Source organism: Channa argus, chromosome 20, assembly GCF_033026475.1.
Source record: "Channa argus isolate prfri chromosome 20, Channa argus male v1.0, whole genome shotgun sequence".
NCBI classification, from domain to species: Eukaryota; Metazoa; Chordata; class Actinopteri; order Anabantiformes; family Channidae; genus Channa; species Channa argus.
Window position 1 is genome coordinate 9,298,205 of NC_090216.1, and position 25,551 is coordinate 9,323,755.

Genomic DNA, 25,551 nt, shown 5'->3' on the forward strand with positions numbered 1-25,551 from the left:
ACAAAATAAAAAAAAATGCTTTGGGAATTTTTGCAGAAACTTACGCAGTTATAAAGTTGTAATCACCACTTTGGCCATCCCCCCAATAACTACCGGATTGATAAAGGATGCAGTCATTCTCCACATGTCCATGAGAAGTAATTTTTACAGATTTTATTCTTCAGACAATTGAAAAGTGGTTGCAGGAGCAGAATGTTTTTCTGCCCGTCTCTAACACTTCCATTGTACTGCTGTGTTTCTTTATATATGATTTCTTAAAAATATTAGTTCTGGTTATTTCATGAATCATCACTGCAAATTAACAACCCTTCCTGAAAAATCTCAAGGTTCTGGTCAATGTAGAAACAAGCATTTTTAAGGTAATATGTTTGCAATAGCTGAAGATACACTGTCTGCATATTGTAGGACATCTTGTTTTTCAGGAATGTGTAGGATAAAAGCAAAAGTACCAACTGTAGAGTTCAAAATTGTAAAGGAATAGGACAACTTGGGAGCAACTTTTCACAAGACTGGCTATTGAGCTTTAGAGGTCCTAGTAGAAAGACCCCTTTGCAGCTGTTTTTAAGTATATGTGCAAAGCTATAATGTCATATGCACTAAAGAGATCAAAAAATAGCTAATGATAGCTCGTGTTTCTCTGGAGAAGAATAAAAAGTTAACAAGTAAACAAGTTATTACACAACTACAGAGCTCAAACTCTAGTAATAGTGTAAAACGTATAACAGACCAATGAACTAATTTCAATTTACTATAAGAACTATATAAGAATTTGCTATAAGAATATATACGATGCATCTCAGGTTTTCAGTTATAAAATAAATGCCTCTACATTACAGTCAGATATATTACAATATCATACATTACAGAGACAGGACTAGTTGGTCATAAAGCACTAGTAACATTACATAGTGTGCACAAAATGCCTCTCAGTTTATAATGGAGTCCACTGATGTAGTTTGAGGATGGCATAAGCTCACATTGCTACACAGCATCAAAAAGCTTAAATCCCCAACTTGAAGTTGCACTGAATTTTGCAAGTGGAAAAGGATCCTTCAGTAAATTATAGTCGATAGAGTTGGATAAAAACTGGTGAAACAAGAGTGAAAACAGAGAGGGGGGTAGATGAGGAGGCGGTATATTTTAAAAAAAAGGAGCAGTCAAGTGCTTGTGACAGTAGGCAGGTAATAAACCTGAAATTATTTTTGTTACTCTTTCCAAAACTAGAATATAAACTGTTACTTATGAAAAGTATTGCATGGAAGTTCTTATTGCATATTTTGACAATAGAATGTGAATCCAGCTGGATAAGTAATTAATCATTAACTTAGCAATAGTGAATAACAAAAACAAAGTAAACCACAAAAAAGCACATTTAATTACTACTTATTAATACTTTGAGGCCAAACCTGATTTGCAAATTTTATCTTCCCATGGTTACTTGAGCACTTGTACGTTGTTTGAACAGAGAGGTCACTGGGTGCCCTTACAAGGTTGATCCTGTAAAATCCATCTGATTTTGTTCCCACACACAGGCTGTTCAATAATTCAGGAACTCTCTGCAGAACACGTTGTAGCATAAAGGCCAGAGTCAGGAAACCTATCCGCCAAGACCAGTAAACTCCCTTTACATCAGTGATTTTCCAAATGACAGTTAGTGTGGAACAGAAGGGGGAACATTTGATACCAGGAATGATGAGACGGTATATTATTAAGTCCTGACAGGAGAACGTAGGTACTAAATAGTGCAAATTGTTCAGAATCACCAAATGACTTTAATTGCGATAAAAATGATGTCTGCTTAATCGCTTACAGATTCACAGAAGTTAGATGTCGCCTGGCACCAAATTCCTGGTAAGTTAACAAGTTATTTCACAACTACTGAGATAAACTCTTCTTTCAAAGAATATTGTCAAATAAGGGTCAAACTGATGGTTTTAATGTTATTACTTAATAAAAATGTTTGGTTTTCTTATAGTTTGTGTTGGTTGTACTGACAAATGTCTGTATTAATATCTGTAAAAACAACTCAGTTCAAGCATCTTCTGTTGATTAAATTTTATATAAATCCACACAAACACACTACACACACACACACACACACACACACACACTACACAGAGCTTTCAGATTATCAGCAAAACACGTAAATGACAGTTTAACTACAGTATTGGACATTTAAAAAAGGCTTTGTAAAATGAGCCGTGGGAAAAAGAAAAAGCACCGACTCCTCAACTCATGGGGTGTAGTTGTTGTAGTTTTGGAGGGTGTAGGTTGCAACTGTATCCAAGAGCCAACCGCGTGACACAACTGTGGCTTGTCGAGGAAGACCTGCGGAACAGACATTTTTTGAAGAATTATAGACAGACGAATCATAGTGAATGAAGAAATGCAATATGTAAAAGGAGATGATTATTGCCATGATTATTTTAACAAAAATACAGCGTAGCGAATTACTAGCCCTGTCCTTTAAGTTTGTAAGACTATACGCTGAAAGACAGACACATGATTATCAATAAAGATAAAAAAAGATCACAGACAGAATGAATAAAAGTCAATGGTGTAACAAACATGACCAAAAAGTGTCCAGCAAGGACGAATCAGAGAGCCACCTCAAAGGATGCAAATTTCTCCAATCTGTAGCATAGTCTTTTACTGCCTTAACATGCAGAACTCTTCTTATTAACCACAGTCACACTTTTTTATTACATCAGAGGACAAAGGTTGAGAGACAAAGGGAGAAATGTGTGTGATTTCGATCACTGGTGCAGAAGAAGAGAATGAAAGAGGGACAGAGGAGGGGAGGGGAGGGGCAGCTTGATTACCTGGGCTACAAGTGCCGGAGGACTTGGAAGAGGGAGAGCTGCATTAAATATGCAGCAGTGCAAATTAGGATACCAGGAGGCGGGAGGACTCGCAGCCACTTTCTCCCACTCTGTTTCAAACTGTCAGCTATCCTCGTGCTGTGGCAGCCTCTCTCTTCTGTGGCCAACTTGTTTTGACATTTCCCCCTGCTCCAATCTGACATTTTCTCTTGGCTATTTCTCTGCTGCCTTACTTCCCTCACACACACAGTCACTCCCTTCGCTCTTGTTGGGAACCTGTCTGATTTTAGTTGCCAGCAGCTGCCATGTCACAATTATGTCACTCTGCAACTGGTCCTCGCAAAGGCGAAAACGCACTCAATCCATACGCTAATGAATACAGGTGCATTGACAGGCAAACCAACAAGAACATTTATGCTTGTGAAGGCCACCTCCTCACTACATTTAGATGGGAAATCTGACTATACACAGTGTTTCAATCCCTGACTGATATAGTAAATTTATTTTTTAATCAACAAATTTCGTTGTGTTAAAAAGCACCAGCTGTGGTGAAAACGTTGGTCACGTCACTGAATTATGAAGCTGTACTGCTACTGGAAAATGTTATTCATTTTATATTTTGTGACACATTTTTCAGTTTTCATGTCCAAATTGTGAGCACGATCATCCTCTGCTCCCTGCATCAAATATTATACATACTTAGGTTGTAAGGGATCAGGCACATAGAAGCTTCTTGTCTATGTGCCTTAACAACACGTGCCTTAACCCCTTTTGTAAGATGTCTTAATATTGTTAAAATTATGATCAAGTGGTAAAGGTTTGGTTTGAGTGAGCTACAATACATTTCCCTATCTCAAATGTTGTCGGTTATCAACATGGTGTTAAATTCCCTAAAGGTTGATTATTTTTCTGGCCTGGTTTAAAAGCTGTTCTAAGCTTTTTACTATTGTCTGTAATGATTGATCTGTCTGTTTGTTACTGTGAGCGTTCTGGTTGCACTTACCCCACCCTCTGCAGCAGAAAGTTATAAATCATCATCGATTTGTTTCGGTTGAGTTTATATGAAAACTATGATTGTCAGGCAGTCTTTAATAAACCTTTTAACTGCCTTCAATTATTTGCCTTAAAGTAATTAAACCAGCCCAGATTAGTTTATGGATTTTGTAGGTTCCTGATATGGAGAAGCAACTGTAAAAAAAAGTACTGCTGTTCTTTGTTGTTGTTATTGTAATGTTATTAGTCATTTTATGTGAGTTTGTATAGATACATGTGTTCCCAAAATCTTAATAACAGTTTTCTCTGTAAACTTGTTTAATATACTGTTGGCTACCAACGTAATCCAAGCTCAACAACTATTAAAAATAAACATTTAAAATGTTGACAAGAAATTTTATATAGTATACAGCATGTGATCGTGTGAGGCATCAACAGTGTGTGACTTCTCACTAAGATTGAAAGTATGTTGTTTTGTAGTCAGGCAAATACTGTAAGTAACAGGTAAAAATGTGTTTCAGGTGAGACTCACTGCTGTATGATGACGATAACTCTGATCCAGGCTGTACAATAAGCAACTGATGGGATTTCTGTGTAACAGAAAGAAATTAGTGGAAATGTAGGATTAATTAGAAGTTAATAGAACACATACTCTGAGCCAGTCAAATAGAAATATAAATAAATAAATAAATAAAATACACACACACACACACACACACACACACACACACACACACACACACACACACAGTCTGTTTGTCTTTTTGCAAAACAAAGCATATGGGCTGAGAGCTGGTGGCTTAAGGATCATTGATCAGGCTGTGGCAGCTTCTGCATCTGGGGTTTTTCAGCATTAGTCAATTTTAATCATTTATACTATGACATTTGCTAAACAACACTGCAAAAATTGGCCATTTAAAAAAAATAAAATAAAATCAATGCTAAGCAAGAAACAGAGTTATCTGTTAAGAAGGCTCCAGGTTTATGAGTCAAAGCTGTTGCAGTGTTGGGAAAGTCTCCAAAGGTCATGATTTCTTTTTAAATTAAATTATTGTTTTGCTAAATAATCACATCATCTTACTCAACTATAAAATCATTCATGCATTTCAGTAGTAAAATGATTTTGACAAATATGAAGACAACATTTTTCTTTTCTTTGTTTTTAACTGTAGAGGCTTTACACTCTTACCTGTTTACTGTTGAATAGAAGTGGATCTTTAACTACAGCTGCTCCACAGAGCTCCACCATCATCTCCATTTCGTCTAGGACAAAAACACACACGCACAAATGTTGACTATTGTGGGGGAACCCGCACACCTGAATTACTTTTATCATAATATACATTAAGGAATATAGAGTTGACATGGGAATAAAAACAGGTCAATTATTTAGTCTTCATTGAAATCAATAAATGCATCTCACACAGCCATCACACATTTAACTAGATTAAAAAAAAAAAAAAAAAGTTTTTTTTACCGTACTTGCCAATTATAACCAACCAATTCCTTAGTAAGTTAACTTCAAATTGCATCAGTAAATACAACTCTGGCAGGCTCCCATATTTTTTATGATGGCTAGATGTCATTACTTTATATCTCTCTCATAACTATGCCAGTAGGTAGTAGGTAACCTGCAAAAACCTAAATATAACTGCTAATAACTGATAACTCCACATTCAATGGCAATTTGTACATCAGCCTCATGAAGGCGGATTTAAATGGGCACTAGTAAACGGTGCTCAAGAGAAGGATAAATATCGCACAGATTCACTCTTTAACTTGATTTTAGAAAATGGGCTTTTAACATAAGATAGTAAACACACCTTAAAGAATTTGACAGTTTCCCTTGTTTATTAACATGAGAACACTGCATATGTAGAATATGCTGTACATACTGTAATTGTAATATACACAAACATGAGCACTTAAATAATTGATGAAATCCTGTCAGGCTGAAGAAGACAGAGTCTATCCTCCTGTCTGTGCCATGTAAAAGAAAGTCTTTAAGCTACTCACGCTAGCTAGCAGATGTTGACCCATTAGCAAAGCTTCATCGATCCGGCAGGCATCAGAGACGATGCTGCGGGAGCACTTTAAGAGCTCCGGGAAGAAGGAAAACAAAACATGCTGTCTTGTGGGTTTTTAAGCAATGTGCCCCTTGAGACAGTCACCCATGATCTGTCCATTCATCCACATTGGAAGGATAAGTCTGGAATTGCCCAATTAAAAGGAAACTGAAAAGACACTTCTCCACTGAAAGCAAATTTCCACCTTCTTTTCAGAAATAATTTCCAAGGGGCTAAAGGACTCCTTAGCAACAACTGTGCACTGTGATAACATCACACAGCTCGAAAGTCCGTATTTAATCCACCAACATGCTGGAATCTATCGTCACTGTTCTCCAGTGCAGAAATGACAAGGGTAAAAATACAGCATAGGTTTCAAGCTAACACCTGTGTGAGTTACTTTAACTTTCCTTCTAATTATTATCAATGTTGTTTCTCTCCTTAAAGCAAACTGGTTGCTGGAGTCCTACAGGACATAGACATCAATAAAATTAAATAAATGTGGCTGCGAAAATGAATCCTTGATTGGAAAAACAGAACAACGCAAACTGTATGAGAGCAGCTGCAATAAGGTAACACTTCCATGAAATAACACCCCAGGGTTTTAGCAATTTTCTGTCTTGAAAGAATATGCAAATTAACGTGTAAAATTCATTTTTGTCTTCAGAACAGCATAAGATTTAGAGAGAACACAGAAAGAAGATCTGAGTTGTTGAAGAAAAAGGAAATGACTAGTATTTCATGACTAAGTTAAAACTTCAGAAATACCACAAGGGAATTTTATAATGGCAAATATGTTTCCTTAAAAGAACAAGAAAATTTTAAATAAATAAAAAAGCTCTGCTAGACTCATCAATGACTTATCACCTCATCAAAAGTCTGCATTTCACACACATCCCCGCAGTATGAGTACAATACTTCTGATACGTACTTCCAAGTGTAATTTCTTTTTAAATCATTATTAAAATCTGATCCATTCAAAAATGCCAAATATGAGTTTACAGGAATTAAAAAAAGAACACAGTTATCATGACATTTAATGGCCCTTATCAGTTGTTGTTAGCAACATATAGAAGGTCCACAATGTACCTGCTTCACAGAACCACAATACCATTATTTTCCCATAAAAATGCAAGCTTTTGGCTACATTTAGCACAAAAACAAGATGTTATGCTTAAGGAAAGTTTATTGGCTGGGTTAAAATACAGAAACAACACTGACTACGGATGTGGTTATGTGGTTCTGCAATCCATGACATCAACACTGAGTTAGAACCGTTAATACTTGTGCTTAAGTTGCTCCTAACTCAATGCAGTTTTGTCCTTACAAGTGTTGCTGTTAAGAAAAGCACAATCTACACTGCTGGAATAGCAATGGCAGTATGTTCTGTAAACACGGCCGGGTTGGTGTTGCAAACTGCTTGCGGTGTCTGTAAATATTGCCTACTTTTTCGTCATCATCTGTGCACAGGTCCCTGTTGAACGATGTCAAATAGGACATGAGCAATTGTGTCTTGTCTCAAACCCCTCTGTTTGTTACCCAAGTTGTCAATTATAACCAACCACCTCCTTAGTAAGTTAACTTCAAATTGCATCAGTAAATACAACTCTGGCAGGGTCCCATATTTTGTATGATGGCTAGATGTCATCAATTTTGTAGACATCTCTCTCATAATAACTATGCCAGTAGGTAGTAGGTAACCTGCCAAAACCTAAATATAACTGCTAATAACTGATAACTCCACATTCAATGGCAATTTGTACATCAGCCTCAAAAAGCTGGATTTAATGGCCACTAGTAAACTGTGCTCAAGAGAAGGATAAATATCGCACAGATTCACTCTTTAAAACATGACAGAGAATAAATCCCCATAGTGCTTTACATGTTAAATCTCAGCCCTTGGTTGCATGCAGTTCACAGAAAACAGTTTTTTGTGGTCACAGATCACTTGATGGTGGTTTACCTGTAGTCATGCTTGTAAAAGGCCCCTGAAAGCAGATCTGATAGCCCCTCATGAGCAGCTGAGGACAAAAAGAAGATACAAGATAACGTTAAAATAATCTACAATGAGATGTCTGAATTTCTACAGAGAGCAGTTATTCAGTGAAGTTAACCTTCGGGCAGTTTTCAATAGCACTGCATGAGAGCAGCCGTTACAGCCATTACCATTACAGCTTAGTGTTTCTGAACTCTTCACCTGTCTAAAGGGTTAGACTGGTGCAGCTGAAATGCTTCACCAAGCACATCCTGCAAATTATACCAGGCATGACTCACTTAATGTGTAAAATAAAACCACAGGACTTTGCTCAGTTTCTGCTTTCACTGTAATACTGTATATTTAGGAAAGAGCTGAACTGAACTGAGCAAAGAGAGCCACCTGCATTGAGGTACTGTAACGTCACGCAAAGAAAAATTACCTGCCCAACGCCAGGGACACATTGTTTTATTGCACACAAGGTCAATAGGCTTGCTTGAAATGGGAATGTAAAACTGCTTCCTTGAGCCGTGGTAAGCACAAAAAGTAAATGTGCAGCTCAAATCACAGACTCATATACAGTGTGCGTCTGGATGGAAGTGTCAGGAAGATAAACGTCCACTAAAGAGAGAAATACTCATTCCTCACACCTTCCTCTCCATCCATAATGATCTTTAGCCGGAGGTGCTCAGTGAGATGAAAAAGTGTTTCTGTTACAGATTTTTAATTTAGACAACAGCTAATATCCTTCAGGATGTATTAAGACTGTGTGATGTGATAATGTGCACACTGCACACACACACACACACAAACACAGAGCTTCTTTGACTGATTTCCTAAACATCAACATTCTGGTGACAGACTTTCTTAGCCCTTCATTTCATCTGTTGGTTTGTTTGTCAGAAAGTGAATATAACCAAGACAATCTGTCTATCATCAAAGTGCTGGCACTGTGTTGAAGCCACTTAAATCAGCCTGATATTACTGATTAATTCAATTAGCAGAGGTTTTTTAAAGGCAATGATGCCACCATCTAGCCATTTCGAATTTACCCCTCAGTGGTAACAGAGCCAGTCCCGATGGCCTTATACAAGGAGGAAAACTACAATTAACTTTTACAACAAGGGCTGAGCTGAAAGGCTGGTGCAAGATGAGAAAACGGGTTCAAGTGCCAACTTCCTTCACAGACGTAGAATATTGTGTGTGGTTGTGGACATATTCTTTCCTTCCTTTTCATTTCTTACCAATAGGTTTTCACATCACTATGAGCATCTATCAACCCATTTTAAACTGTTTTTTTTAGGAACCCTGCCGACTGATCTTGACATGTTTTGACAGCTTGTGCTGAGTGATTGGCTACAACTACAGTAGCCAATCACTCAACACAAGTATAGCATGTAATGTGTTGATAAAGTGAAAATAAAATAATGTTATTCATTCTGATAAAAAAAGTGAGAGGTCTCTTCACTAGATACTGTATATACGGTTCTGCTTCCGCCTGCCAGCATTGCTTTTAGTTTGCTTCCGCAACTGTTAAATTATACTCATGTTTTCATGTCTTTATTGACCAGCTGTTTAAGATACATCAAATGCCATGTAACTGCACCTTCCCTGTTTTTCTTTTATTTGCTTTCCCCTTTTCTCTCAACATTTTCTCTGTAAAGTTTCATTTCATTAACTAAAATGCCATTTTAAAACTACTTTATGATGTTTAAATTCTCTGCAGTCTTCTCTGCAGTTAATAATATGTCTGTAGTTGAAAGTATAGATAGAATATTTGTGAAGTACTTTGCGTAGTAGCAATCAGTAGCAGATTCAGTATGTGCTAATGTTTTAGCACAGGTTAAGATTTCTGAGTATTAATTTTTTTTTTAAAAAGTCTTAGCTGTTGTGTGTGATATATAAAAAAAAAAGGTGGGTTATTTTTAATTTAACTATTCTATTCAAACTATGACTAAAGTAAAGGTCTTGGTCATGACTTGGTCTTGGTTAAGGTGGTCTTGACTACAACACTAACCTGGACAAATTTTGACTGAATCTCGCACAAATGTACACATGGACTTTTGTATGCCATGACTAGAAGCATTAGCATACGAGCCCGGACAGACATTAGAATTAGTTTGAATGGAACAATTACTGGGAAACAATTTATAAAAAATAAAATAAAGCCCTTAGGGAGACTCCTAACTTTAGATTCAACTTTCAGTAGAAGTTACATCATATACACAATAATACACTATTGTATAATCTAATATGAACTATATACAAGACAGCCCTGTTCAGTGTGTAACATACTCACATTACTGTCTTCAGTGGTTCGAGCTCTCGAGGGGCCTTGATGGTTGGGTCCGTTCACCACATCACCTCTCACTTCAAAGGGACCCTGTCATATGCAAACAAACTGACTTCAGCATATCTATGTGAAGTGCAGTGCATGAACCTCACTCACAACCGTATAAAAGCTTTCCTTTTGCCATCAGCTTTTAAATAAATAAATATGAAATATATAATATATATTATATGATATTTTATGGCCAAAACACACTCCTACCACAACGCTGAACATTCTTCCGTTTGAGGAAGTTCATCCTATAATTACATGAAATCTATTTTTATGTACTCGATATAATGCAGAAGATGCTTACAGGATGGCTTGCACAACTGAGAAATTGTTTTCAATTAATGCTGATGCTAAACAAAGCTTGGCAAAGGATTATACATGTGTAGCAAATAACCAAATGCAGGGGTTTCAAAGCAAATGGATGACAAATAATTTATGAGATATCACTGCAAACCTCAAGGAGAAATTCATCATGGAGCCTTAATTCAGCATTGAGACATACAGAGATGTTACTGGAAATCTCCAGCACGCAAATTTAAGGAGCACACAGGCAAGCATACCTCATCTAACAGTTTCTTGTGTTTGAAGCACTCTGAAATCCCTGTGGAGAGGAAATAAGAACCAAAACTTATGAGGTTTCTGTCTGAGGCACAAACACTATTCTGATTGCTACTGTTTTATGTAACACTCCTCTTACTCCAGAGTGGAGTAATTGTTCTAAACTCAGTGATGGAGCTTGACAATAAAGTGAGTCTGCACTTACACTGGAAGCTCACCACCCACTTCCTGCCTGCAATACCAAGGAAATACTTCAGTGTGCGTTCACATACCAGTTGGTCATCTGGCACAGAAAAAAAGAAGAATTACATGTGAAATGATGTGCAGAGAGTGTGTGTACACTCCTACACAACCTAATCATTAAAACATAAAAGGAGGTATGATTTGATTTATAGTTCCAATAGTAGGCTGTTCATTCGGTCCAATAAGTCAACATTTATTTAGTTGGATTCAAGGATGAACTTATCACTGTAGATTTTGATGGTATGAGGTCAAAGGCCTGTGATGTTGACTCATTCTTGTAAATGCAATATCTATGAAAGCACTGCTAGGAATTTCAGACAAAAATCAGAACTGGACAACAAAACTCAACATAAGAAATATGAAGACCATATGTGTCAGGGGCAATGAAGGCTGACTGCTTTTTTGTGATGCAAAATAAACACAATATGTTGCTACAACCACTGCCCACTTTTTTCTAGAAATTATTATTTAATCATTACCATTTATGCTACTGAAACTTTAAAATTACCCCAAGAACCTTTACACATATACTTATGTACTGTACTTGTTCTCTCGAGACCCAGGTTTAATTTCTTTCATAAATTTTGCAATAAAAATCTCCCATGGTAGCTAGTTAATTATGCTCATTTTCAGAGGTAACAACTGGGCTGAATTTGTCATTAATGACAAAAAGTGGCTAAAACAATAAAACAAACGAGGCTTCCATAATGTTAAGAGTTTGAAGCAAATCAGGTAATTTCTATTTTTCGGCTCTCTCAAACAGCTCGCTGAGTGGTTTCAAGACGATAAATGGGACAGAAGATAGTTTTCCTCACATTTCTGGGAATATTTTATTAAAGAAAAATTTTTTTCTTAAGTAGAGGAGAGTTTTATTTTCTATAATGGTCTAGGTAGGAACATAATCAAACAGGTGGTTCACATGAGTAAGAATAAAAGCATGTTCACCATGCAAATGAATAAAGTTATAATTTAAAAATGGCATTATACATTGATTTGTATTACAAGCAAGAGTCAAGTGCATTTATTGATGCCCCAAACACAACTCCACTTCAACTTTAACCCACAAAGATCAAGGAGGGCCCTTGTTTCCGTTCCCCCCCCCCCACCACCTTTGTGTCCCAGGAAACAACTGCCATTAGAAATCCTTCCTAAACAAAGACAGTTAATATGGTGCTTTGGAGACAGTGCGCTTTGAAATTAAAAATAATCTATCAAAGAGGGTAATTAGCCACAAGCGGATGAGAGTCTGTGGGTGAGAGAGAAACAGAAAGCCTATCTTTGAAGGAGGGACATTTTAAAACAACGAGCTCTAACTACATGTAGAAAGAAAATTTACTACTTGAAATGGAAATGTTACTGGTCAAGAAAATATTCAAAAATGCAAACTAGAAGATTTAAAGTGGTGCTTTAAGAGTGGCTTTAACTGCTTTACTGTTCATCAAACCAATTAAGAACCATTAATTAAAAGACCAGTGATCAATTAGTTAATTAAAACACACAACAGATACAGTCCTACCTAAGTGAACAATGTTTATATGTACTCACACTGTCTGCATGTGAGCATACTTACCTGTGCGCATTATGATGTGGGTCACCTCTGGAGTCACCTGGGAAACAACACGGGCACCAACTCGCTTGGCAAACCTTTTCACCATAATCTGTAAGGAAATAAAACTTGATTACTTTATGTATTCTACTGTGGATAGTTCCAAATAAATAAATGTATTCATAACTGAGACCTGTTCATTGGTCTCTAATCCAGATGACACTAGTATCATTTTAGCTTTAATCCGATCTCTTGGAGGGGTGCTGTTTTCTTTGTCTTCTTGGCCATTTAATGGGGAACTACAGTTCTTTAGTGTTTTGGCTGCTGAACAAGGTGTCTTGGGGGCTGCAGTGCTTTTTACATTCTGTCCTGTGTGTGCAGATCGCTGCACAGCTACAGAAAGAGAAGGGAAAAACAAACAGAGTGTGTCATCAGACAGACACGGCATAATCTGATGTGGCACAATGTCTTTAAAAACATACAAACACATTTCTTGTTAATGTGTCATAGAGTATGAGACAACGTCACAAAACATTTTTCGTTCTGCTCATGTGCTACAAAAAAATACGGTTACAACACTGCCCTGGTTTGACACCCTAGGCCATGTCACCCCTCTTACCTTCAGATGCTTTTGTGTCAGGGTCTCTTCGTACATCTGGAGCATATTCCCTGCAAAAGGGACATCTTTATTACCCTTTTTTTAGACAATGAAGGAAAAAAGCTAAAATGTTGTTGAATTAGGAGATGTTGTGCACTGACTACAAAATCAGTATATTAAATATAGTGACAACATATTCGTACAGTGCTGTGAAAAATACATAAGCCCACTGCTAATTTGATGCCCCCTCTGAAACTTTAATTTATTCCTTCTGAGCCATTTTGACAGAACTTGTATTCTTTTCCTTGGGAATTATTGTTTTACTGCATAATCCCATTGCAATAGTTTCACCTCACAGACTGAATTCATGTTTCCCTCAATTATGGCAAGTCGCCCAGGACCATGCTTGATTATAGGTATTGTACCCTTATTATGAAACCCTGGTTTACGCCAACCTAACAGTCTTCCAAACAGTTCTGGGCGACTGTGGCGCAGGAAGGTAGAGCGGTTGTCCACCAATATCACAGTTGTTGGCTCAATCCCCAGCTCCTCCGGTCACATGTCAAAGTGTCCTTGAACAAGACACTGAACCCCAACTTAGTTGCTCCTGGTGAGTGTTGGCCAGCTGCATAGCAGCTCCCCCATCGGTGTGTGTGTGTGTGTGTGTGTGTGTGTGTGTGTGTGTGTGTGTGTGTGTGTGTGTGTGTGTGTGTGTGTGTGTGTGTGTGTGTGTGTGTGTGTGTGATTGTGAGTTTGTGAGCGCTATATAAGTGCAGACCATTTACCATTCTTCCCAACAGAATTTGAGGGTCATATACAGTAGGTTTTCTGGCAGAATTCAGATGAGCCTTAATGTTCATCTGGATTAGCAGTGGTTTTTGGCTCATAAATGCTATTTCTATCCTGTGTCGTTTGTCTGGAGTCATGAAAGGTAAATTGTATTGTAAAGAGAAGCCTGCAGTTCCTTGATGTTTTCCTTGGATTCTTTGTTAATTTCTGGATGACTTGTTGCTTTGCTCTTAGACTCTTTGGCCATTTTTGGGAAGGTACATTTGTGTTCCAAGTCTTCCTCAGTTCCAATTAAATTACATTTATTGTTATATGGCCAATTCACTACACAAATTCATCTCAAGGCACTTTACATAAAGTTGAGACTGTACAAGATTACTGGAAAAAGCCATAATTCCTCATGAGCAAGCACTACGGACAATGGAGAGGGGGAAAAAAAATCCCTTTAAAAGGAAGAAACCTCTGACAGAACCAAACTCAGGGTGGGCTGCTATCTGCCTCAAACAGTTGGGGTGAGTAGAAAGCGAAGACAGATTTAAAAGAAATTGGGCTAGAAAGAACAAAAGACAAAACACTGGGCAGGTTGGCAAGAAAAGTAACTTCACATGGGAAGACATTTAGCCCCAAAGCCAGAAACAGTGTAGATTGTGTCACCTTTTGCTTCAGAAAATGCAATTATCATTTAAAACTTAAATTTACTTTATTTGCTCTAGAGTTTCTTTGAAGAAGGAATCAGTGAATACATTTTTCACAGCACTGTAGCTCTGAGCTTGATTGATTTTAAATATGCATTTAAAGTAGAAAGTGGTCTGCTTTAAAGTGCTGCTATTTTCTGACCTTGAGAGCTTGATACAATGCAGCTTGAGATAACGTATGCAAAAAAGACAAAACACAAGCAAATTACAACAACAAACTCAAATATAGCAACAACGTGCACAAACTGAAAAAGGATAAACTGACCAAATTCCACTCACATGTTTCTGCCCGACTAGAAGATACACAGGGATAGATGTGACCAGATGATGCCACTCAGCAGTCAAACATGTCTAAACAGGTCTGGCTTCTCTAATTTAGCACAGACACTCCAGGATACAGTGCGTACAAAAAGCATAACAGGAACACACTTGTCCCTGCTCCAGTGCAAACTACTGACTCTCAACTTTAATCTTAGGGCGTTTGTATTCACATCAAATGGACACTGTAGCTTTCTGTATACTGTCTTCCAGTTTCAGTTGGAGAATAACTGGAAGTTAATGTACACAACAATAAAGTTATACCATATCTAGTGGCAAATCCTTTGCATTCAATGTCTACTGTATCTGCAGCCTATGACCGACCATGTCCCTGTTGATGCTCTGCCAGGCCTGAATTGCAGTCATCCTCACTTGGCCTTGGCTTGGTCTTTAGCATCTTTAGCATGTGATGAAAAACATCATGCTGATTGGCCATAAAAACCTTTAGGGGTACAGTGTCTGTATGTCTATGGTCATTATTCTTCTGCATCATACAAAAATAAGGGGCTGAAAAATCCTTAAATTTGAAAAACAGCCATTTGAATTCACAGTTAGTTTTATTTCAAAATATGCTGGTGGAAAGCAAAAACAATAAAACTGTGACTCTGCAGATGCTTTGGGTGGGACGATAAAAGTGCTGGATCAGAACTTGTTATTGACAGAAACTCAATATCCAATTACTCATGTGTTTTGTTACCATTAGATTGTGGTCTATTTGACATGCACATATGAATTTAAAATCTTTTGGGTTCATTTGTTCAGTCAAAAGCTGCAAGAATACAGATAACTGGCAGATTGCCTACATTTAAATTACCTGCACCAAAGTGATAACAGCTCATTGAAAACTTGTCACATACTTCAGTGCCAACTATTCTTTCCAGTTTCACTACTGAGATCATGAAATATGTGCTTTTTAATTTAGAACTTGTAGAGCTAAACCCCTCCGTGTTCCCATCTGCCGTCTTTTTTAAAGTCTCCCTCTCTCTTGCCTGGAGGACAGCACTTAGAACCCTGCGAGGCGAGAGGTTGGGGGAGGGCGGTGAAGTGGGAGAGATAAATTACTGTGGCAACACAAGTTTCCCTCTAAGTGCTCTAAATGACATATAAGATGCAGTCAGTAATGACTTTTTTATTCTCCACAACATAAGCAGATTCTTGGTTCATTAGTGAGATTATCCGTCCGTCCTCTGGAGATGCATCACCCTCTGAGAACTAGCAACACACACACACACACACACACACACACACACACACACACACACACACACACACACACACACACACACACACCCTAACCTTCTCCTTCAGTTAGAGACTGAAAGAGACCAATTACATGCCACTTGCCTCAGTTATTGTTCTGCTTTACGTGGCTGTATTGAAATATAGCTCCATTTAAAATGTATTATCAATATATACAACCATGTGAGAAGATAAATACAGCACACTGAGGGAGATATCATTTAATTTGATTTTTTATTGAAGTGTGTTTTAGACTTTAAGGATTATCTGCACTTAAAATTAACATCAGATTAGCTAACTGGTTAACTAGCATTGACTTGACCATTTCTAATTTGACACACTATTCCTGTGTCTTGCACAATAATAGGTCCACCCACTTTGTTTGTGTTTCACTTTGGAAACCACCCACGAATAGTTTTACATCCACTTTCTGGCAATAGGGGCCTAGCAGAGCATTGTCAAAGAGGACACGCAGTAACTGATGTCTATGAATTGCAGACTCGCATGGTATACACAAAGTATTACTAAACATGATCAATTTTATTTACATAACTTTGCTGTATAGTGCCCTGAAAAGGGGGTGTTATGTATAAAATTTGATGTAATTTGTACATTGTAAAACCAAAATAGAATAAAACATATACTATAAACAAAACCAGAGAATGTGCATTTTAACCATGTGATTTGTTATAATTATTAATTACAAAGTGTGAAGGACAAAGGTAAATTGATAAATGATCGTGTGTGCATGACGCTACGTAAAATGTTGACTCTGAATAAAGGTTAAAAACAACAACTCACAATTTTATAAATGTGACAATTTCCAGTATCTGTATTGGGTCTTTAATGGGGACCTAAAACTACATAGAGCTAGGCGAGCTGGTTCCCCTTGTTTCCAGTCCACTTGCTAAGCTAAACTAACTAAACTGCTCTCCTGGCTGTAGTGTCATCTGCAATGGACAGACCTGACAACTGCTGCTTTCATATACTCTATATGTGAATATACTCTGTAGTACTGACAATTTCCACAATTAGAATATTAATGCTCATGACCATACCTGAATGATGACATTTCCCTATCCTTTTTTTCAATTAGGATATTATTAGACTGATGACTACAGAAAATGTCAAATCTCGAGATCTCAAGATTGCTGACTCCTTCAGAAGGAAGATGTGAAAACTGGTTTCCAACTGTCCAATTCTTGAGAATTATTTTGCAGTGATGTTATCAGCTACTGCAATGATTTTCTGCATACCACAGAAACAATGGCTTAATGTTGGGAGGCATGTTTTAGTGTCAGACGGAAGTGATGGCAGTTTAATTGTGTTTGTATATCAGGGGTCACCATTCTTTTTGAAACTGAGAGCTACTTCTTGGGTACCGATGAATGCAAAGGGCTGCCAGTTTGACACACACTTTTGAAATAACAATTTTGCTAAATTTACCTTTAACTATGTTATTATTAATAATTAATTACATTTATGATATTCATCTATGTGAAGACACGGATCATGTTAATGATTTCTCACAATAACTATCAAATGTGATTTCAAAAAAGAATAGCAACAAAAATATTAGATGCAGCTCATTGGTAAGTGGCACTGTGGTGAGCTATTTTTAGAACAGGCCCGCAGGCGACTCATGTGGTCCTTGCGGGCGACCTGCTACCATGTTGGTGACCCCTGTAGTATATGATGCTAATAAATTCTACAACAGAGACAAGTTATTTGTAAAACTTTGAGTGTAGACACAGTTGCCTCAAAAATTGTAAAAAGTTTAAAACAACAAGGACCAGAGAAGTTTATCTGACTGAAATGAGTATCCACTACCCAGATCAGAGAGAAGACCAAGAACTGTCACAAGTAAAGTTATATAGTATGATAACCTGCTTTAAGATTGCTATGTAGCCTATAAAGAACTCAGAATTTGACGGAGGAGGATTTCTGATCTGATGAGGCAAAAACTGAACTCTAAGCATTATGTCCGACAAACAGCAGAAACTGCTCACCCGGCTAATACCATCCCTACAGTGAGGCACAGTGGTCCTATATATTCAATATGAGTGAGCTTGACAGGATCTGCCAGGGAAAAAAAATTGGATAAACTGTCCTAATCCAGGTGTGCAAAGCTTGTAGAGACTAAGCAAAGACTGAAAGCTGTAATTGCTACAAAAGGGGCTTTTACAAAACACTGAATTATGTATCTTAAAGTAAGAGAGATAAGAGATTTCAGTTTCTGATGTTTTTTGGAAAAGCTAGTAAAAAAGCTTTTACTATGCCATCATAGGTTATTGATTTGTAGACCGATGTTTTTATTTCACGAGCTGATCTACAACACTGTCAAATGTGCAAAAAGGGAATGGGCGTATTTTCTGAAGCAACTGACAAATAATAGAAACACTTGTGGATACAACACAATACACTGTGTTTTAATTTTGCATGTTAGATCTGGAAAATCGTTTGAGGACAGATATATGTGGTGTTCAGTTGAACTATCTTTACTTACCAGCATGAAGTTTGGTCTGTGTCATGGGCAGAGGGTAGGGGTCTGTGAGCATCTGGTTTTGGTGACATAAAATGACAATCAATGTTTAGCACAGCTTTGAATACTTTGAATACAAATTAAATCTACAAATTGGGCTACAATCGTTTGAAAAACAAACAAACAAAAAAAAACCAAACAAAAAAACAGTTACATTAAAAAACTTCTAAGAATCAAGGTCAAAATAAATTATCTTTACCTTGATCAACACTTCATATTAAAAATGTAACACTGGACAAAAGTTTATGTTAAGTACCACTACTGCTACACTGCACTTCAGCCTGGACTTGTAGCTTTAAAAGCTTAGCCTGCCACTAATGATTACGTTTATTTTCAAAGAACCAACAGATTATTTGTTCAATCATTCACATAACATTTGAGAGCATTTGAGAGATTGTGTGTTTGTAGCATTTTTATTAAGAAATAAAAACAAATAATTATCTCCTTATTAATTGATCAACTAATTCTTTCAGCTGTAATCTCTAAGAACTTTTCTATTCTTACCTGTGGTTTTGCTGTTCTGGTTCATTTCGGAGGGGACGTCTCTTGCCGGGCTTCCCTCTTTCTCCTGAAGCACCTCAGTCACCAGAGCCATTAACTTTTCCAGCCTCACCAGCTCCTTCTGCATTTCTATCTTTTGCTTAACACAGAGAAAACAAAGTAAAGTAGAACAAATTGCAAATATTCGCATATTAGTCACATTTATACAGTACAGGGGAAAATAAAAGGAGGAAAGAAATGTTTACTACACATACTGGCTGCACATTTGGTGTTAAACTAAGCTAGTTGGTGGTTATTAGAAAGTATGGAACAACAGTTATTGATGAGAATACATAGCAGAGTCTGTGAGTGTGAAGGTGATTACATAATAATTTAGAAATGAGAGGGAGTTCATAAAGTGAGGGAGAAAACTGACAAAAGGTCAGACTCCGATGTGGCTGCTGGTTTGGAGGATTACAGTCTATTGGTATATTTTATGCTTCGCTTGGCTTATATTTTGAATTTGATCCTCTGGGTTTGCAGTGAAAGTGCATTTATTATGTATACAGACACACAGCACAATAATACTAAATCTCTGTATTCTCAGTTCTGTGTAGTTCTGAGCTCCTTCTAAACCCCAGGGCAAGGAACTCGAACTTCCAGTCAAATACAGTCGACAGATAAAAGTGAGAGTGCTGGAAGATGAATGAGGTAGAAAACAAGAATCATCTCTAAGGCGGCATTTCCTCTAACGTAAATGAAATGCAATTTAGAAAGCTGCTGAGGGGGACATTTTTTACTGAGCGAGGTAGTCCGTCATCCAGGAGCTGACAGCTTCTGGATGAGGACAATGTCATGGCTGCCCTCTATGGGGCATAATATGAAAGTGCTTTCCTAGGAGCACAACACATACTTACCATATGATGAACAAACAAGGCTATGTTCACATTACATTTTGAAATGACCCAAATCAAATGTTTTTTGCACTCAAGTGGCTCAGATACAAATGTTTTCTGATGTATGCAAAAAAATGTATGCAAAGAAATTTCGATTTTTGGTTTGTGTGGTCCCGGTTTCAGATTTGTTGGATATTTATAGAGAAACTTCTTTTCAAGTCCAACTGAAAGTAACAAATCATAACCAAGCAGTTTCTGGGGTAAACAGCATTTTCTGATTATTGCACATATGACATTGATATAATCATAAGGGGCTTTCACTACAGCTGATTTTATGTCATATTAAAAAAATAAGAAAGAAAGTTATTGAAAGAAATAAATATATTTACCTGTGTAACAAGAACTTCACTGGAAAATTGTGTTGATTCAATGGAAATGTTGGTGTCATTTACGGGGGCATCACCTGCAGAGTATAATTAATCAAATCGCTTTGTATCTGGATGCTTGTTTTTTCCTCATATCCTAAAAATAAGTTCCTAAAATGGGAAACAAGCACGTGTCCCTGATCTTTAAAAGAGAAGATTCAATGTACTGCAGCTTGCTTCTTGTAACAAACCTTAAAATGAAATGTAATGCATTGCTAAGAATCTACTTACACTCATCTGGCGTGCCGAACAAGTCCACAGATGCTTGGCTGGAATTATCACAGTCGGGGCTGGGGCATGCGGGTGGATGGCTCAGTTGTTCTGCTGCATCAGCTGTAACATGTGCAGCCTTGCATCTTTTAGCTTTTTTAGAGACTTTCTGATCCACGATCACAGTGGAAGGCGGAGCTGCTGTTCCAAAAATTTGAGTCAAAGTCGGCAATTCTTCATTGGAATCACTACTGTCTGACTCAGATGAAGACTCAAGCCTTTGAGCCCTTCGCTTCCTCCTTGTATTGATGGAGGAATGTGCGCTGAGCTCTCCACTTCCACTGCTTGACTTGGGTTTTTGGACCATTGGGACGGCTGGTGTTACCAGGCCATCGGGAGTTAAAGAGGACTCTGCAATTGCATCATGTTCAGCTGTGCTAACTGAACAATCTTTTCCCGTGGAAACACTGTCTCTAATCGCTTTCCCTTTGCCAGCTTGCCTTGTAGTACAATCAAGCTGATTGTCTATGATTTGAGAGGCTTCATTTAGTTCTTCACGTTCAATGGCTGTGAAGCGGAGCCCAAAATCTACTACTTGAGGGACAACAGAAAGATGAGGACTTTCTATTTCATGTTTTGACACCTTATTAGGAGTAAGGGCACTGCTAACACTGGTCCTGGAAAGAGCATAACCAGCATTGCTGTCCTGACCTGAACAACTTATATCAGGAATTAAGGCTTCAACTACCTTTTGATCAGGTTTTTCAGCAGCTTGCAACTTTCTTGTCAACATGGGTGAGTTAGAAGGGGAAATTAAATCACTACAAGATGAGCTTTCATCTTGATTAATGATTTCAGAGATTATTGTCTTATTTTTTGACAATTCATCATCAGAACCAACATGAAGATTATCTTTTTCTTCACAGAGATCTGCGTCCCCTTTGTCCAATCTATGGCTCATTTTCACATTTGGACCACCAAGATGGAAAGATTTTCTTTTAGTGGCTTTGAAACTTTTGAGCAGTTGCTCTGTATCCAGCTCACTGTCGTTCCTATCCTCCTCATTGTCAGTGTCACAGGCAGATGTTTTCAACTTTAAATTGTCTGGGCATTGATTAGACAGATTGTCACTTTCAAGTGCTGAATCTTCCACTACTGTTTCAACGGGAGTAACAGAACTTGGGACCACAGGAACATAACAAGCAGCACTAGCTTCAGACACAATTTCAACTTTCGGGACTTCAGCAATAGACTCTTCTTGATCTTCTGTTGGTCTAAAATCAGACGTTCTCTCGACAGGCTCCATGTTTTCAATTCCTCCTAAATCTTGATCAAAAATACACCCATTCTTTTGGAACACCTTTGTCATGTTTCCATTTGATGCTGTATCATCCATTGTTCCACCATTAACTTCCTCAGACTGCTTTACAAAATTGCTGTCTTTTTCAGGTACACTAGTTTTCAGGTTTGCTTGCTTGACTTCCTCAGCAAAGGCTTGAAGCCTTCTACTTCTCCTGGTGCTCCTCATGATAAGTGTTTCTTGGTCCTCACTGCTAGGATAGTTTTCAATTTGTACTTGAACTTCTTCGGCTCTTGGTCTAATGGTTGGACTGGTTTCTCCACTTTGAACTCCAACCAGAACAAGGGGCTTTGGCCCTTTTGTGAGCTTGCCTTTTTCTAACTTTGTGTTTTTACCTTTCCTCTTCTCTGTTTTCTTTTGCTCAATGCTTTCTGGCTTTGCCTTAGGTTTCTCCTCTAAATCACTGTCAACCTCGTGCAGAGTGTTACAAATCCTTTTCTTTAGCTTTGTGCCTGGTTGCTGCAGTTCTAAATCAGACACAGAAGAGAAACCTTCATAATTATCACTATTTTTGTCACTTCCTGGCATGATGTTCAACTCTTCCTCAGATTTGTCTATACCATCTTCCTCCGTGAGCTCAATTTGTTCTGCTTCTTTAATAATGTCACTACCGGTGCCATTTGTTTCTATTATTTGTGTTTCTTGTGCCATCTCCCTTTTATCTTCAAAGTTGGTTTTCAAGTTGGTAAGACTGTTTCTCTTCTTTTTTTTAAAGGCTTTTTCAGGTGCCTGGCTTTCTGCTGTTGCTGGTAGAAGAGGGAAGCTGGTCCTGTTCAATCGTCGATCTCGTTTATAGACAGCACCAAACACCTGCTCTTCAAGGGCTTTAACACGATCCTCTCTCTTAATAATCAAGTCAGTAATGTGCTGCTTGACATCTATTGTGGAAGAGGAAGAACAGGTGTCAGAGTTATCCGTTTCTTTGTCAGGTTTCTCTAACTCCAGACTTCCTTCACTTGGTACTTTCATGAGCCACTCAGCAACTTTCTCTACACTTTTCTTTTGTTTTTGCTCAAAAATCTTATCAGACTCCAAATCTTTTTGCTGTTTTTTCCTTGAGGACTTTCTTAAAGGTTTATGCTCATTCTCTTCTGGAATTAATAATGGATGAAGTGAGGCGTTCTTTAATTTAGAAGTTCTCTTTCTGCCTCTTGTCATTTGTATCGATGTTGTCCTTTCCACAACTTCTGGAATTTCTGTTTCGCTTGTTTCCAAATGCTCTGTAGACATTTTTTTTTTAGAAGTTGGTGGTGCGTCACCGAGGCCACTGTCCAAGCCTTCATTTTCTGTTGTCAAAGGAGTTGAGTCTTCAAGTGCCATAAGTCTTGCAAATTCATTTTTGGCTACAAAATAATTTGGGACAGTACAAGTAAAATACATTTTAAAATACAAAATCATCCTCTCTTACAAGTAGTGCCATCTACCATTCCTCACTACGAGTTTCTACATATAAGCACATTTGGTAGTTGACTCGACATGGTAAGGTCATCCAATAAAAAAGGCTTCAAGATCTTACCTGCTATAGTTGAGGAGTGAGATCTTGGAAGGTCAACACTGTCCATACTTTGCGTATTCTCACAGTCAGTAGCAGGTGCATCGCCAGATGACATATCATGAGGATATTTAGTAGCATCGCTATCTGTCACACTGGGTAGAGGAAAATAAAATTCAGAGTGCAAAGTGAGCTAGTATTTGCATTACTTTGTTAAATGTTAATCTTCAGGTTTCCTACCTTGATTGTCTTTTTTGCTGGGATAATCCAGTGAAGTCTGAAAAAGTGATAGTAACTTTAAAAGTTGATGTAATGTGACTAAATGTCATAGGGTTGTTTTAGAAGTTTATTGTATGTAGTCTTACAGTTAGTGCCAGTGTCATGTTCATATGCTTGTATCATGTCCTGCAATCCTGATACAAGTCTCTGAAACCCAGGGCTCTCCTGCAAGCTCCTGCGGTAAAGTGAAAAAGTAAAAAACCCACATGCCACATATTATAATTTAATAATGAAGGCAATAATAATAAAATATTTCAATGACTATTTACATTTTAAAGTCATATTGAGTTTATCCAACCTTTTAGTTATCCTCGCTTTACACACAGGACAGTTAGCCCTGCTTTGTTTAGAGCTGTCCAAAAGTTTGAGCATACAAAATCTAGTGCAACATAAAAAGCAAGTTTAATATTCATGAGTACATGTAAACATATAAGAGGAAAAAGAATATATGAGCTTTTCCTTACTTGCAAAATTGGTGGTCACACTTAGTAGATACCGGTGCTGTCATTAAATCCAGACTGCAGGTGAAATAATATAAAGTACAAGTACTGTACAAAGTAAATTCAGGTCATGGCAGTTATTCCAAAAGACAATCTTCATATTAAGTAATAAGAGAATAAAATACTACTGATAAAGCAGATCCTTATTTTTATTTATTGCAATGAATGACACTTACCATATAGGGCACTGCAGAGTCTCCCAAAGGACTGATATCCCCTTTTTAACATCTGTGGCTTTTGGGGGTTTCATGGTTATTTGTAGAACCTACAATTAAAACAAATAGACATGCAATGAGCATGTTATTCCAGAAGTGCAACTTTAAATTACTCACTGCATGGCTATAAACAGCTGATTATTCACCCAAAGAGTTAGAATGATTATGGCAGTTTCACTTTATAAAACATATAGTTTTATAACAATGTCAACGCATTATTTATAACGTTTGCACCATGCTTCGTCAATTCACTAATCTTTCAGGTGTTAGTCTTGTAACCTTAGATTTAAATTAGGACGTTAACTCTCCGTGAATTATTGGGCGCCCCAGAGATTCGAGCCTCATATCGTTATCCGCAGAAAACGACAAAGCATAACACACCGATGAGAGAAATTTTAAGTGGTGTTCATAGACAATGTCACAAAGGTAACGTGGGCAAAACAACAGGCAAGCTGCTAACTTTATGATTTCTGGAAGGTTACACAACTAACATCGCTCAATTGAGACAATCGACGCAAAAACGCTAACAGTCCAAAATGCGTATATGGAAAAAAACAGATCTCGCATTTTCAAATACCTCAGGCTAACGTAACTTAAAAGAAAACAATATATATACCCATTTTTACCTTGTTTCTCTGTTTTAAAGCCATAAAGTGTTCACACAGGAACTATCCGCTTGAGTTTTCCCGCAACTATCGTCTTCTTCTACTTTTGCTTAACAACGCTTCGTCGCTTTTGTTGCTGCGCCACCCGTTGGTCTGAAGAGCAAACCGCATTGCTCACAGCGGAGTCATCACCGGCCAAATGCATTTCCATAACCTGTTTGTTATTTTTGCATTTAAGCATAAGGTTAAATGTATAGTGGTCTTGGAATGAGAAAGCGCGCACGAGTGAAATAAATATAAGGAGAAGAGAAGTAGTTAAAGGACACAGACTGAAACACCAGTATATGCCAGGGGGTCTGTGAGA

General features: G+C 37.6%; 1 protein-coding gene across 1 annotated transcript; it reads right to left on the reverse strand.

Moving 5' to 3' along the window:
- Positions 1–257: 257 nt before the first annotated feature.
- On the reverse strand, positions 258–25,484 carry LOC137105337 (breast cancer type 1 susceptibility protein homolog). The gene is made up of 21 exons (XM_067487374.1): positions 25,209–25,484; positions 24,544–24,632; positions 24,332–24,385; positions 24,166–24,246; positions 23,954–24,042; positions 23,829–23,865; positions 23,613–23,743; positions 20,758–23,439; positions 20,491–20,564; positions 19,230–19,365; positions 18,690–18,741; positions 13,164–13,213; positions 12,738–12,937; positions 12,569–12,656; positions 10,961–11,038; positions 10,758–10,798; positions 10,156–10,239; positions 7,845–7,902; positions 5,005–5,078; positions 4,348–4,405; positions 258–2,328 (listed from the first exon to the last, which is right to left on the reverse strand). The coding sequence occupies exons 1-21, from the start codon at positions 25,230–25,232 to the stop codon at positions 2,234–2,236; spliced, it is 4,275 nt and encodes a 1,424-aa protein (XP_067343475.1). The 5' UTR covers positions 25,233–25,484; the 3' UTR covers positions 258–2,233.
- Positions 25,485–25,551: the final 67 nt, after the last annotated feature.